At 52.4% G+C, this 14,027-nt stretch overlaps 7 protein-coding genes across 7 annotated transcripts; 3 read left to right on the top strand and 4 right to left on the bottom strand.

The window, feature by feature from the left end:
• Positions 1-822: 822 nt before the first annotated feature.
• Positions 823-3,669, bottom strand: HMPREF1120_06241 (SSS family solute:Na+ symporter; the record flags this gene model as incomplete). Its single annotated transcript, XM_009160442.1, has 17 exons — positions 823-918; positions 972-1,090; positions 1,141-1,761; positions 1,808-1,869; positions 1,922-1,983; positions 2,032-2,110; positions 2,162-2,267; positions 2,318-2,400; positions 2,451-2,502; positions 2,549-2,612; positions 2,668-2,794; positions 2,846-2,876; positions 2,923-3,110; positions 3,167-3,227; positions 3,284-3,402; positions 3,453-3,582; positions 3,633-3,669. 17 exons carry the CDS (start codon positions 3,667-3,669, stop codon positions 823-825), a joined length of 2,037 nt encoding a protein of 678 aa, XP_009158690.1.
• A 535-nt stretch (positions 3,670-4,204) lies between these two features.
• Positions 4,205-6,926, top strand: HMPREF1120_06240 (uncharacterized protein; the record flags this gene model as incomplete). The annotated part of the gene is made up of 9 exons (XM_009160441.1): positions 4,205-4,297; positions 4,359-4,429; positions 4,486-4,518; positions 4,570-4,708; positions 4,762-5,056; positions 5,118-5,158; positions 5,207-5,797; positions 5,848-5,961; positions 6,030-6,926. 9 exons carry the CDS (start codon positions 4,205-4,207, stop codon positions 6,924-6,926), a joined length of 2,274 nt encoding a protein of 757 aa, XP_009158689.1.
• Positions 6,927-7,116: 190 nt separating this feature from the next.
• Positions 7,117-8,679, bottom strand: HMPREF1120_06239 (formyltetrahydrofolate deformylase; the record flags this gene model as incomplete). The annotated part of the gene is made up of 6 exons (XM_009160440.1): positions 7,117-7,240; positions 7,291-7,504; positions 7,561-7,723; positions 7,775-8,038; positions 8,087-8,464; positions 8,518-8,679. 6 exons carry the CDS (start codon positions 8,677-8,679, stop codon positions 7,117-7,119), a joined length of 1,305 nt encoding a protein of 434 aa, XP_009158688.1.
• Positions 8,680-9,319: 640 nt separating this feature from the next.
• On the top strand, positions 9,320-10,551 carry HMPREF1120_06238 (thiosulfate sulfurtransferase; the record flags this gene model as incomplete). Its single annotated transcript, XM_009160439.1, has 6 exons — positions 9,320-9,649; positions 9,719-9,817; positions 9,901-9,946; positions 10,009-10,272; positions 10,345-10,424; positions 10,489-10,551. The coding sequence occupies 6 exons, from the start codon at positions 9,320-9,322 to the stop codon at positions 10,549-10,551; spliced, it is 882 nt and encodes a 293-aa protein (XP_009158687.1).
• Positions 10,552-10,573: 22 nt separating this feature from the next.
• HMPREF1120_06237 (uncharacterized protein) lies at positions 10,574-11,055 on the bottom strand (the record flags this gene model as incomplete). Its single annotated transcript, XM_009160438.1, has 2 exons — positions 10,574-10,864; positions 10,933-11,055. The coding sequence occupies 2 exons, from the start codon at positions 11,053-11,055 to the stop codon at positions 10,574-10,576; spliced, it is 414 nt and encodes a 137-aa protein (XP_009158686.1).
• Positions 11,056-11,755: 700 nt separating this feature from the next.
• On the bottom strand, positions 11,756-12,070 carry HMPREF1120_06236 (uncharacterized protein; the record flags this gene model as incomplete). The annotated part of the gene is made up of 1 exon (XM_009160437.1): positions 11,756-12,070. One exon carries the CDS (start codon positions 12,068-12,070, stop codon positions 11,756-11,758), a length of 315 nt encoding a protein of 104 aa, XP_009158685.1.
• Positions 12,071-12,698: 628 nt separating this feature from the next.
• HMPREF1120_06235 (pre-mRNA-splicing factor ini1) lies at positions 12,699-13,031 on the top strand (the record flags this gene model as incomplete). Its single annotated transcript, XM_009160436.1, has 1 exon — positions 12,699-13,031. The coding sequence occupies one exon, from the start codon at positions 12,699-12,701 to the stop codon at positions 13,029-13,031; it is 333 nt and encodes a 110-aa protein (XP_009158684.1).
• Positions 13,032-14,027: the final 996 nt, after the last annotated feature.

The raw sequence follows: 14,027 nt of genomic DNA, 5'->3' as shown, positions 1-14,027 counted from the left end.
AAACTTCCGAGGACCGACCCGAAAACAGCGGATTGTAAGGGCTTAGGCTTGGTGACAAAAAGATTGGCGGGTTATCACCCCCATACCATTCTATAAAACGCCAATCTTTTTGTCACCAAGCCTAAGGCACTGTACAACGTAGAGTGACAGCCATCGATGCGGCCCAAAGCCACCGCCACCGTGGTAATTGGCGCATGCAATCCTTCAAGTTCCCCAGGAGCTGCTGCCGCCCTAAGTCACCCGCCACGAGGCTGATCTGAGCTTAAACCAGCGGACACTTTCCCCGTGACATATCACGCATTTACTGTGGGCAACCGCTGATATCTTGCCCCCTGTCGAATCCACTCAACGACTTATCCAAAAGGTCAACTCAAAAGGGCACGCTCCTGAGAAACAAGACTCCTTCTGTTTGATAGGCCTAGCCCTAGTGTCAGAATCCTAGTCAGGTCGTCGATATTTCCTGAACTTAAGGCGGCTTTATCTCGAAGGGGTCGAGGGGGCCCCCCTGTGCAAAATATCCAGGGGTCCACAGAACAGAATTTCCGCCTCTAACCTGGATTTGCAACTACAGATTGTATTCAATGCCACTGTATTCGAACTGGTTGGATGATTCGAACTGGTTGGATGATTCTATCCTATTCTACGAGTAAGAGAACCTTGTTACACCTTTGATGTATTCACCGTTGTTGTCTGTCGGCGTTGTTTTGTTCTTGATACAGTTACACCATTCTCTGGGCCTGTGGAACATCCGAGTCCTCCTTACAGCTTCCGATGCCACAATGGCTCTCTCCCCACAGTCTTATGATACGGCCCTAGTCCATATCACTCTTGCTGTTGCTGGCTGATGTCCAGTCGCTCGTTGCGGACGATCCGACCAAGGATTGTTGCCAGCTCCTTTCGTGACTCGAATAGCGGCCACTGGTAGTCAAGCATGAGTCGCCATTCCATGACACAAAAAGAGGAATACTCACAGCAATTATCAAGATCAAACTGACGAATACAAACGTTGCTGCAGCGACGCACTGAAGAACGAAGAGACCCTTCGGGTAAACCAGAGCGGTACCGGCAAGCGGAGCGGGAATGAGGACGACTGAGTAATTGGTAAGTCATGCGTGGGACGAATAGAGAAGGGATGCTCACGTATGACAAGCAGGAATAGTCCAGTGATGATGCGGAAACGAGTCTGCGACGCCTCGAGCTTGGCCACTTCTTCGGCATAATGCGCCTCGGTCTCGACGGTCCGCCCACCTCCTTCCACCAACCTAAGAGCGGGTTCGTAAGTCATATCGTTTGACGCGACGATGTTACTCTGTATATGTGGGGGCACCTTCTCGTTCGACGGTTTCGACTGCGACGCTGGGTCCGGAGTCGCCACACCACGACCGATGGCTCGAGTGAGTTCAAAGTCGAAAGAGGCCGGCTTTATGAGAGACAGCACTATAGAAATGATAGCACCACTCCCCAGCGCCGACAGAGAACCCGAGAGAATGACTTTGCTATCGGTCAAAGTCGTGATAGATATCGTCTTCTGAGTCGTCGCCGCGGTGACTAGCCAAGCCACCATACCCATGACCAACCCGCCGATCACCCCCAAGAGGGCGCCAGCCTTGTTCAATCGGGTCCAGCACATCAGGAGGCCAATAGGAAAGACGGCGCCGGAGGTGCAGACTGCCATTAGGTAGAACAGGAAATTGAGGTCCAGGCCAATGTACGCAAATGCGGTGTCGATTCCAGCGAGGAAGATGGCCCAGATGATGACCACTGAAAAACATTAAACATGAACGGATTCAGCCCTTAGCGAACCTACCGGCATGGTTTGCTCTCATCATTTCGACGTTTGTTGCTGCTTTATTGATATACTCACGATAGCTGTTGAAGATGAGCGAGGGTCAAACAAGGCCAATACACGTCGAGAACCTACACATCATATGAGAAAATGGTCGACACCGCAACAAGTTGAGCGGACAACGCCGAAGTAGTTGCCTTAGCGACTGATCAGCAAGTATGGTGACAAATACATCTCGTACTCACCATGAATGCAATAATGGTATACATGGCTGGCCCTGCTTTGCCGAGGATCGTCATGCTCGCAAAAGGCCCAGCAAGTCCTCTAGAAACAAACGTCAGAACTGATCAGAAGGAGACCAGAAAGGTATCTTACGCCCCGATTTCTGCCAGAGAAAGACCCTCAGGGTAGGCTGGGAAGGCGGGATTTGTCGCTAGAGCCCTTGCGGCCAAGCCCATCGAGGATCCGACACCGAAAGCGACTATACCCTAGCATGAGTACCTCATGTTGACCTCTTTGGAAAGGACTTACCTGAGAAAAAGAAACAGCCAGCGAAGATGAAGGCCTTGCTTGTCCCCGCCGGCCGCGCTGCGATGCTGCGCTGCCAATATGACCTGTCATTTGCGGTGAGTCATTTTTCATGGTCTCGAGGAGAGGGTCTCACTGATCGCAAAATGACAATCCGAAAAAGGATGTGGCTGCTGTAACAGCATAATCTGTCTCCTCGTCAGTCCAGCCAACCGGAAGAGGGAGTTCACGTACACATGCCGCCCTCACTCTTGAAGGAGAGGTAGGATTCATGCCCGTTACCCGCTGCTGGGGTTTCCTGCGGCGTATTAGCCACCGAATGCTCTACTCTGGAGCAGTGTGGAGAGTTCTACCTTGGAAGCATCCAACAGAAGGTCATACAGCTTGCCAGGTGATCCTATAACGTCGCCCCGCGTGTAGGTTGCCAGGACAAGTACAAGGAGACACGAGAACAAAATGCAACAGTGGAGATAGTCCGCTCTACAGACGCTGATAAGCACTCATTCCCAAACGTGGGGGATATACACTTACACGAAAGTGGCTCGGAGCCCGCCAGTCAGGACTGTCGAGGGTCAGTAGGAGTGAGATCAGACTGACCGAGAACGGACCATAAGCGACGATTACCAGCGGCAACAGCCAGATGGCAGCATATTGGCTGATACCTGTCATTCCAGTGATGACTCCAGCACCGCCGATGAGAATTTCGCTGCCCACCACAAAGTTTGCGACAAGGGCCGCGAACATATACGCTAGATGACCAGAAACACCGAATCGTACCTTGGCCACCTGAAGAAACCTGCCGTCGGAAGATTAATTTCAAGCTTCGTACCGAAAAGCCGGTCGAGGACTTACGTCGAGGCACCACTAGCGTTTGCCTTGATTTTCGAAGAGACGAAGGCAAAAGCAGCGATTTCTGCCTTCTTGTCAGTTCCGCCTTTTAAATCACATTGAACCGGACAAACACCCTACCAACAAAACCTCCCATACCAAACCACCATGGTATCGAGACTCCGTAGAGGTAGGTGAGCGTGCCTGTTTGGAGGAAGACTGCAGCCCAAACCCAAGCCGATGTTATGCCGACCGACAGCCTAGATGTGTCAGATGCCAGCATCTCCTCAAGATATAGATTCTAACATACATTCCAGTCTTGACAGAACGAGAAGCCGAGGAGAACTCCTCCACCTTTCCGGGGTCGAAGTTTGTGTATCTCTTCTGCATCCAAGTGATGCCATTCATGAGCGCCGCAAAGAACGCGCCGCCAACCAATACTGCCTGTTGTCAGATCTTCCAGTCACGCTTCTAGGGCGAGATGACTTACTGGTTGCGTACCCGGCGCTTTGAGGTAGTAGAGACATGGTGTTTGGTTACTTATCGACACGGGCTGGTAGCAATCCTGCGTCTCTGACTCATCCCCGCGCCCATCTTGCAGATACCCCCATGTTTATAGAGAGCACAAAGGACGATGGCGCGAGAGACTCTCGGCAAGTTGTGATGCGCAAATGATCTCGGCCATCCGAGGGCATAGAATTCGACATGCAAGGGTCCAAAAGCCACATGGCAAGGGGATAAATCTATGGAGTCCTCGCCCTAGGAAAAGACCGAAAGCACAAATCGAGCGAATGAATATACAGGATCTTCCGCCGCTGAAATAGGAAATCTGTGGGGCTTGAATGCCTCACTAAACCAATCTGGGCAATCTGGCGGAACTTGGTGAGCCACTCAGGATTCATTCTCGTGACGAGTTCGCACGCCATCGCAAGACAGGAACATGGCTGAAGAAACCAGCGATCGGTCAATCTCGGCTTCATAAATCAAGGTACCTGGCATTTCTTATCATACACTCAAAGGTCGCTGACAAGCCTTGTTGGACTGCGTTGCTCAAGCCATACCATGTCGCAACTGGAGCCACATGAGGAACCCGTCGACCTGTCCGACATCAGGTGGAAGATGCTGGTCGCCTGTGATATCTGCAGGCAAAGAAAGGCACGTTCCTGGCGACTTCTCGCCCGCATGGCTCTTCCACTGAATCTTTCTGCTACAATAGGTGCGCTGTGATGGTCAGAGACCGTGCTCGAGATGCAGCAAAGGTGGGAAGAAATGCACCTTCTCGACGCCGTAAGTGGCTATCACGCCCGACATGTAAACATAGTCGATATGCTAAATGTATATAGACGGCGAGTTGTGATGCATCCCGAGGTCGCAAGGTAAGCAAGCGCTATGTTGAAAGTGACCGCTCTCGCTGAGATTCTTGACAGGGCATCAAAGCGCCCTAGAACAAGCTCTCTTCCTTCGAAACGTCTGGGGAGTTCCATGCCGAGTGTCTCATCGCCGGAACCCACATATTCGTCTACTGCTTCTATAATTTCAACTATGGTGGCACATCCCAAATCAGATGTGAGTAGTATGTCCTCACGGTCTCGCTCCGAATTACTCAACAACAGCAATAGGGGCGTGATACACCCTCCAAGTCAGGCAAAGAACACCTCCTGCTTATCGACTCTGATGACCAAATCGTCTACTCAGGACCTTCTACGGGGATGCCCATGTTTGCTCGCCTTGGCTTGCTTCAAACTGTCGAAGTATCGGAGAGCAACACCGCTAGGACAGTCTTTGCTTCTCACTCTGCAGGAGCTTTAGGTATAATTGGGGTCACGTCATCTTCCAGCGACTATTTCGACCTTTGCCTACATCATTGCTCGCAGGAACTCATGTTCAAGTTAATAGGCTATCACCTGAACAGTCGTAAGTTGGACCCCGCCGGCCGTTCTCTGTGTTTGAGCGACACTGATCAACTCTCTCACAGCCGTCTTCTTTCCACTACTTCATGCTCCTTCCTTCCTATCTGTAAGACCATCAGATCTATCTGGGAGATGAGGCTTATGACTGGCATAGGAATTCGTCGCAGTAACTGAGCGCCGGCTAGTATGCACTGCTCAATATGGCGCCCTCCTGATGAGCATTCTCGCGGTGACGGCGCGCCTGGTTGATAGTGCCAGGGTGCTCCTCCCAGCTGAGGAGCACGATCACCCTGGCGAGGCTTACTTCGAGCTTGCCCAAGACTTCATCAGAATCAGCAAGAACAAACTGGACATCCGCCATATCCTCGCTCTTTACCACCTCGCATTGTTTGCAGAAGGTTCCACCGGCTCTGCGAGTTCCGTCTCCAGTTTTGTTGCGGAAGCTGTTGGCTTAGCTTTTTCGACCGGACTCCATCGCAGTACCACAGAGTTTCATATGGACCCAGTCACGCTGCAGATCCGTACCCGCTTGTTTTGGGCTCTGTATACCCTAGACACCACTTTGGCCTATTCCCAAGGACGACCTCCACTCATTAGATTATCTGAGTGCAGCGTCGACCTTCCGGTCATTGTTGACAACGAATATATCAAAAAGACACAGATTCTTCCCCAACCAGAGGACAGTCCGCCACTGGCAATGGCAGCGGCTGTCAAGATGATCGAGATATACATGGTTCTTGAACAGGTACGTTGTGATCTCATGCCCTCAGGTCTCATTATTGAGTCATTTCTCAGGTTCTGTCTGCGATCAATGCGCCATCAAAAACACCCGCCACCGCTTTCTCTCTAGGCCACCCTTCGCTGCACCGCAGCGATCTCATGAAGCGGGCGCAGGAAAAGCTGGACAAGGTATGTACTTGGCCAACAGGAGGCATAGGACATCATTTTTGAACATTAGTAACAGGCTTGTTGAATAGATCGAACGGGGTCTGCCCCCATATCTGTTGCAAGTTGGCACGACACCTACTCCGACGTCGACCAATCCGGCCTCGAACTTCTTCTACTCATGCCGCGTCCGGACCGTCCTCCAATTTGTTAGGACCCTTATAGCCCGTCAAACCCTCATTGATGAGTTGGAGACTGGCCCGCAGTCCTCGAAGGAAGAAACGAGTCTGGCCACATCGGAAGCTTGCCGGCTCTCTGTGGACACCATCAAGACCTATGCACGCCTACGGCACCTAGGACTGCTTTGCTTTTGCGGCTTTCACGCCGTATCCCACGTCACTGCAGCCGCTCATACACTCATAGCGTGTATGTTGAGGAGCTCCAACCTCGCATTTGAGCACCGACCTGAACTGCTCACTGCCATTGACATACTGCTTGTCTTCTCGTTTCCTTACCCGTACGTCGAGACGGTCGCCCAGCTGCTTGTTCAGTTGTCTCGCACTCTGGATCACAATCATGGTTCAAACAGCCAGAGCGAAGCCGTTGCCATCCGAGTCCTCGCTCGGAGAATGGCACGCTCCCCTCCCCGATCGGAGCCACCTCACTCCCCGTCAGCTTCCTCCTGGCCATCCTGGAAAGGCGAACGTCTTCAGAAAGTTGAACCTGGATTTCGGCTTAAGGAAGCCACTGGGACGCAACCTTCTAACACGCACTCCAACCATGACCAGACTCCTGGCCCGAACACGGCCCTACCGTCTGCTCACCAGGATGACACAACAACACTCAGTGTGATCAATGACACTTCGGCCTGGTTTTCTGAGATACCCACCGATTCGACCGAAGCCCAATGGACCTATCATGCCTCGGATGATTCTATCTGGGATGATGGGTTTTCATTTCTTAATGACGGATTGTTCAGCAAATTGTAGGAGCTTCTACTGTCAAACAGGCATATCTTAATCCCCCCCATCCCGGCGTTGAGATCAATACATCAATCGTCCTCTAAGTCTGGATTCCTTGACTTCTTGGACTTGTCAAAGGCTTCATGGCCCTTGCAAACCATCGCAGAGTACCCCTCTATCTGAATGGCACAGAGGTGAAAACACTCCTCGGCGGTCTCTAGTCGATAAGCTCCCGGATGCGTTTCTTCCACGCCGGCCACGCTCCCCATCGTCCCTCGGCATCGACTTCATCTGGTCCCCCTTCGCCGATCAATTTCAGCAACCTTTCAGCATATTCAAATCTGCGCAGAATATCAGCTTAGCCAGCAGAGCGAGGCAAATTTCTACTCACTCCCCAGGGTGGCCGAGGACCAATACCGAATGCGAATCCGACTCCTCTTCCGGATGAGGTGTCAACTCGAGTGGTGTGCCTGACCAGTAAGCGGCTATTACTCGAGCTTGCATCTCGGAGAAAGGCCAGGGAATTGCTTCTGCGTGGAGCAGGAGGAATGCCAATGTAGGGTCCGGAAGATAGAATATCTGATGGGCGTCGAGGTTATGAACACCTTTGTCTCCAGTCAGTTGTGGATTATGCGCATGCTTCTCTGGTGGGGCAACTCACGGTGTCCGCCTTCCAAGGTAGCGGAGCCTACCATATCTTTTGGTGGTCGGCGGGACTCTGAAGGCACGTGTGGTTTCCTCAAAAGGGGTGCATTGTCGAATGGGGCGTCCGTTGGACGGCAGAATTCGAAGCGGAAGACGAATCCAGTAGCGAATATGATAACCTATGGGGGTTTCAGCTCTGTGGTTGGGCTCATGCGCTGGAAAAGACTCACGTCCACATCATCCAAGATTTCTTCCGAGACAGTGATGATTCTACCAGTGGTGGAAGTGGGAGAGGGCGCCTCAACGGTCCGGATGGGCGTGACGTTAGTGATGTATTCGGCCCATCCTTTCTCTCGTTCGGTGTCATAACGAGGCTTGCTCCTAAGAGACCGATACACTCGGAGTGGCGCCAGAGGGGACTGTTCGACGCAAAGCATGCCGAGCTCTCGGACAATGTCGGCACTTGAGGGACCGGCCCCCACGACCATAACGGTCTTCGTATCGTCAGCGGGCAGATTTGAAGGACGTGGAAATAGGCTTACTTTTCCGGCAAAGGCACTTGCCTCTCTGTACCACCTTGAGTGCAAGATTTGCCCGTGCCAAGCCCATAATCCATCTATGTATGGAATGAAGGGCCTCGAGTCCGACCCGTTTGCCACAACGACGTGGTCGAACGCTTCCTCCAAGGTCGTTCCCAGGTCTGGCGACTGGCTCATCACAGATGGCGTCCACTCTACCAGCCATCTCTTGCTGGAAGGATGGTCGTGGGGTGTATGCCGCACTCGTGTGACCACCCGATTGAGTTTGATATAGCTGGCATAGGTGGCAGCGTGATCTTGTTGATAACGATAGATGACTTCATAGCTAGGATACTCTGTCGTGCCCTGAGGGTAAGGGTGGGAGCGATAGGGCATGATATCCTTGACACGCCAACAGTGAGTGAGAAGTTCATGGAAAGGACTCGGGAACTCACCCTCGGGGTGTTGGCGGTAACACCGGCATACATGGGAGTTGGAGCCGGTGCTGGCTTACCAGACCGTTCGAGGTCGGTTAGAGCGATGGCATGGCCATTCTCGTCGAAGGAGATTTGGCATTGCGGTGGCTTTGGGTCGAAGTTCCTTCGTAAATCTCCCATGAGCGCGATGCTTCCCAAGCACGCGATTCCGAGACCGACTCACCAGAGACCACCTACACTGTCGCGAGCTTCGTAGGCCACGACGTCGAAACCCTTGCGCTTGAACTGCTCGATGGCTCCCAGGCCTCTGAGATTTCGATGTCAGCTGGTAGCTTTGTGGCTCTCAGGAAAAAGCTGCACTCACGCCGGGCCGCATCCTATGATGAGAACCGAGGGTTGCACTTTGACAATCATCTTGGGTGGTAGCATCTAAAGTTTGGTGTCTCGCAAACATGATCTTGAAGATATAGCTCGCAACCCTTGAACCGTGCACATGATGCTGGTCTTCGCCTCGGGACAAATCGTTGTCTTTCGGCTTGCAACTTGCCACAAGCACAAAAGACAGACACCCCTGAGTTCGGTAGGGCCGAAAGCACGCAATCTCACGCCTACCCTCGGATCACCGAGATTGTGACACATTCGCAGCGACCAGGCAAGACGTCCAGGTGGTATGTCCCTCCGTCAGCAAGCAGTATGGTCATCAGTACTTATCAAGGGCACATGGTCGTAAGCAGCCAAAGATACTCCATGGTGTGTAGTCATCCCTGAAGCACCAGAAATTGAGAGACGCAGGAATAACAGCAACTAGTGGAACATCAGCATGTCTGTGCCACTCATCATTCCCCCAACATCTCCTCTAATCGCTGGGCCTGATGCCGTCGTCCTCGACGCGTCGTGGCTCTATGAACCCGATCCACCCACACGCAACGCATATGAAGAGTTTCAAGCTGGCCCTCGATTGCCAAACGCGCGGTTCTGGGATCTGGACGCTGTCTCTGAGCCTCATCCCGACGGTTACGCTCTCATGCTTCCGTCGCCCGAGCGATTTGCCGCTTTTGCCGGTAAGCATGGCGTGGTGAAGGATTCACATGTCATTGTGTACGATGGCGAGGGGGTCTTCGCGGCGCCGCGGACGGCATGGACGTTCAAGGTCCGTTCCTCCCACCCACAATTGAGGGACCATCAGACAAGTTAATGACCCGTGGACTGCGCGGAACAGGTGTATGGGCACGAGAAGGTATCGGTGATCAATGGTGGTCTGCCGCGAGCGAAGAAGGAGGGCGTCAAGCTCGAGACGGGGCCGCCCAAACCTTTCCAGGTGCGTCTGCGTTAGCGGTCCCTTCTCTGCCCCCCTCTCCCTCACAACATCTGAGGCACGGCTGAAGCGACCGATGTGCACAGGAAACCGAATATGGCATCCCTACCTTGGACCGCGACGCGGTTGTCCGTACGTACCCATACTACATGGAAGTGTGTTCGCGAGACTGGACGAACCTAACCGCCCTGCAGAGTTCGACGAAGTGTTGAGGCTAGCACACCGACCGTCACCCTCGGCAGACGGCACTCTGTTGATAGATGCGAGACCTGAGCCGTCATACCAGGCCGGTCATATACCCACATCTCTCCTCCTGGACTTTCCATCATCCCTGCTCGAGGACCCTGACAAATTCACGTACCTGCGAGAACCCGAAGCCCTGAAGAAGCACGTCGCCGAGAAGCTTGGGCAGAATCGATTGGAAGAAATCCTCACTCAGAAAGTGACGGTCGTCAACAGTGAGTTTGGCCGTCTTTCCCAAGAAGAAGACCACTTCGTTGAGTATGGAAAACTGACAATGCTGCGAATAGCTTGCGGAGGTGGCCTGTCGGCAGCGATAAATTGGTTGTCCCTCAAGTCGCTCGGAGTGGACTCTCGACTCTACGACGAAGTAAGCTCCCTTTATCCCAAAACTCGACCGTCAAGGAATGTAGACTAATCGGTTTCCTGTTCAGGCATGGGGTGGCTATTCCGCCCGTACGGGCACTCCTAGAATAACTGGCCCAGACCCTTTATAAACCCTCCGTAGGGTGTCATTGATCATGAGGTTTCGTCCATGGTTTGCGCTTCCCAGATTCCAGTGATCACGTTCTTCCCTTCCCTCTCTTCGACCTTTACGATGGTCGTCGCGCTCTGCCTGAGTTTCTCTCCGTCCGCCTTCCCTTCGGTAACGTAGGATGTCCATTGTCCGACCACGCCCGTAGAGCCTGAGTTGTTTGTAGTCACAATGTTGAGGTCTTTGATCTCGACGATAGAAGCCACGAAGGCGGCGCGAAATTGGATGGTGATGAGTGCTACGAATTCAGTAGTAGTGAAGAAAGTTCCGTTGATCTGAGCAGAGAGAGATCAACCATGAGCATGGGCGCTTTGTGGGTGAAACGAAGAACGAGGCAACGTACGGAAATGTTGGCATCCGGGGCGAGCTCCGTGGCTAGCGCTGACGCTGCGAGCTGGTCATCGGGCTGGAAGAGGGCGCGGGTGAAGAAGGAGTCGACAAAGTCGGCCACAGCGGGGCGAGGCATCACTAAAAGAAGCAGACTGTAGAAGTACTGGACAGCCGGCGATGTTCTGTGATCCTTGGAACAACAGGGATTCTGTATTCGAAGAGTGACGAGGTGAGATTCAAGGCAGATTGTGGCTTGATCTTCCTCTTCTATGATTGTGAGGGACTGGCCTGGTGCAATGCTGGTGGATTCGTCATTTCGGATGGCCGAAATCATAGGTATGTACCTCGGTGAGCAGTCTTAGGCTTTCCTTGATTGTCCGATTTGACTCCCTTCATCTCCTAATATGGCTCGTCATAGTGGACGTCACATAATAATCGATCGTCGCCATAATACCACGAGACTGCAATTGGACAGATGCTGGCGTGCACGGGTAGAGGGCAGATTGAGATACTGGGAGACGAAACAACAAGGTCCGCCCACCCATTGTTGTTAGACTTCTGGTCAAAGAGGCATTGGATGTCAAGGGAACACAGTATCTGACAATGATGGCGCTGCGCAAGCCCCCAGCTGATGGCCCGTAAGTGTCAATGATGTAGAGGACATACGAGCAGAAGACCGACAAATTTCCAGTTCCAAAGGGTATTGTGGCCAGGACGGGACTGATCCAATGGACATCACTCCTTGCGCTCCATGCAAACCAGTACAATCCAATTGGGAGCAAGATACTGCCAACCATAGCCGGGAAGGGCGCTCTTCTGGCGGTAGATGCGTCAAATCATTGTTTGAACGGCGAAGCAGCGTTTACCGGCGGTAAATGGTATGGTCTCTTGTCACGAAGATGGCGGTCGGAAGAAAGACTCCGGTGCCGATTCCAACGAAGATGAAGGCCAGATTCGCCGGTGTTAAAGTGATAAACTTGGATCTCGGGATATGGGGATTGGGAAACAATGGGGAAGGCCGCAAAAAAGGCAAAGAGCACAGAGAAGTTGAAAGCCGTGTATATGCTGAAGAACAGGACGATGGACTCTGTGACCAGCATGCGCAAAGGCCGAAGAATGGTGACCATGATGATGAAGTTGATCTTGGACATGCCCGTGGGAAGAGGATTGGGTGGACCTGAGATAGAAGCGTTTTCCGCGCCTCTCTAGGATGATACGCTTGTAGGTCTCCGACCTGAAGGAGAGACACGACATACCTAATGATATGACACCCCAGAGGAGGATGAGCCACTGAGTCCAACGCCAGCCTTTTGATCAACTCACGCCATGCCCGGGGTAGGGGCTTGATATGAATCGTCTTTCTCAAAGAACAAGTTCAGCTAAGCAAATGCCAAATGCCCTCAGCTAGGCTCCGTCACTGTCGGGACACGATTACTCACTCACCTACAGTATGTGCTGTCAGCAACTTGAACACCGCAGAGCTTGTCCGGAAGCGGGATCTGCGGCGCCATATTATCGTTCCTTGCGTTGCCATCCACTTCTCTTCCCCCCAAGCACTTCCTTCGACTAGATAAATTGTGTTGCTACAGGTTTTCTATGTCTATGAAGCTCAGTAATCTCTGAAACGAAGTAGACCAACCGATATATCTCCCGTTCTCAAACGCTTTGCGACCTCGGTCGGCGTAACCGACAACTTGAACCGCAACTGCATCTCAAATCCGCCACTTTTTCTATTTCCTCCACCTCACCTTTACGCTCACCGTACCTCTTCCTGCAACCATGTCTCGCCATCATCCAGATCTAGTCATGTGCCGCAAGGCGCCGGGCATCTCAATCGGCCGTCTCTGCGACAAATGCGACGGCAAATGCCCCGTGTGCGACTCGTACGTGCGGCCCACCACCCTCGTGCGCATCTGCGACGAATGCTCCTTTGGAAACTACCAGAACAAATGTATCGTCTGCGGCGGCGAGGGCATCAGTGACGCTTTTTATTGTTTCGAATGTACCAGACTCGAAAAGGACAGAGACGGGTGTCCGAAGATTATCAATTTGGGAAGCTCGAGAACGGATCTGTTCTACCAGAAGAAGAATTTCAGGAATCAACAATATTAACCGACCGGGGAGGGATATTCTAGATTGTTTGAATCCTACGCCGTCTGCAGGCGGCAGAGCGAGCGGTTCTGGGTGGATGAAGTACGAGGCGAAATTGTTATGGGCTCATGCTTGCCTGCGGCTTGGACATATGACTCTTGGGCCATCCCAACTGAAATATCGTGGGGAGGTCAGGCCGGAGATTCATCAATCGCGTGCAGCCAAATGGCAGGGCAAGGGACGGCAGAGAACAGAATCGGCCGGGGAGGTCATGAGAGTTCTTCTCAAACGAGATGAGCACATCCATCGTCGCCGTGCTCAACACCATGAAGTTTACTACTATATGTGCCTAAGATCATGGCCGATATCACCGGAAGCAGCATGAGCTCGATGAAAAGCAGAACTTTACCCTCACCCAACATCCGTACGCCGCCCGAACTACAGACATACTGTAGCTACCAAATCCACGAACACAAAGTCTTCAACATCGTTCGTGTACGCCAGAGCACAGCACGTCGCGAAATTCCCGAATGACGGTCTGGTCCTCTTGACTGAGACAGAGACGCGGACTCGACGATTACGACGGTTAATGACTATGGACAATTCAGCCGAGTGAATCCAGACTTCGGCACTTCATTCTGAAACTACTACTTCTCATTGCAACAGCCTGATACTATGCTCCAACACTGATAGTCTAGGGTGCAGACGGGCCGAAAGGGCTTCTCCCGTTGTGTGTACCACAGTATGTGCCATGAAAGACGAGGCTCGGAATCAAAGCTTGATGCAGTTCCGACTCAGAGGCGCAAATTACTTTCTTCACATCATTGCCGACTAAACTCGGCAACTTGATGCCGAGCCTTCACAATACTCGCTGGCCGCAGCTTCAGCAATTCCGATAGCATTATGTCCAGGCCATGGGAAATACAAATAATTATGGCATTGATAAGTCATGAGAAAAAATGGGCGTACGCTCCGAGTCCTCCACGACATTGTCATGAATCTCACTACCACGCATTG

Source organism: Exophiala dermatitidis (genome assembly GCF_000230625.1).
Source record: "Exophiala dermatitidis NIH/UT8656 unplaced genomic scaffold supercont1.5, whole genome shotgun sequence".
Classification (NCBI taxonomy): Eukaryota; Fungi; Ascomycota; class Eurotiomycetes; order Chaetothyriales; family Herpotrichiellaceae; genus Exophiala; species Exophiala dermatitidis.
This window is presented reverse-complemented; position numbering and strand designations above follow the sequence as displayed.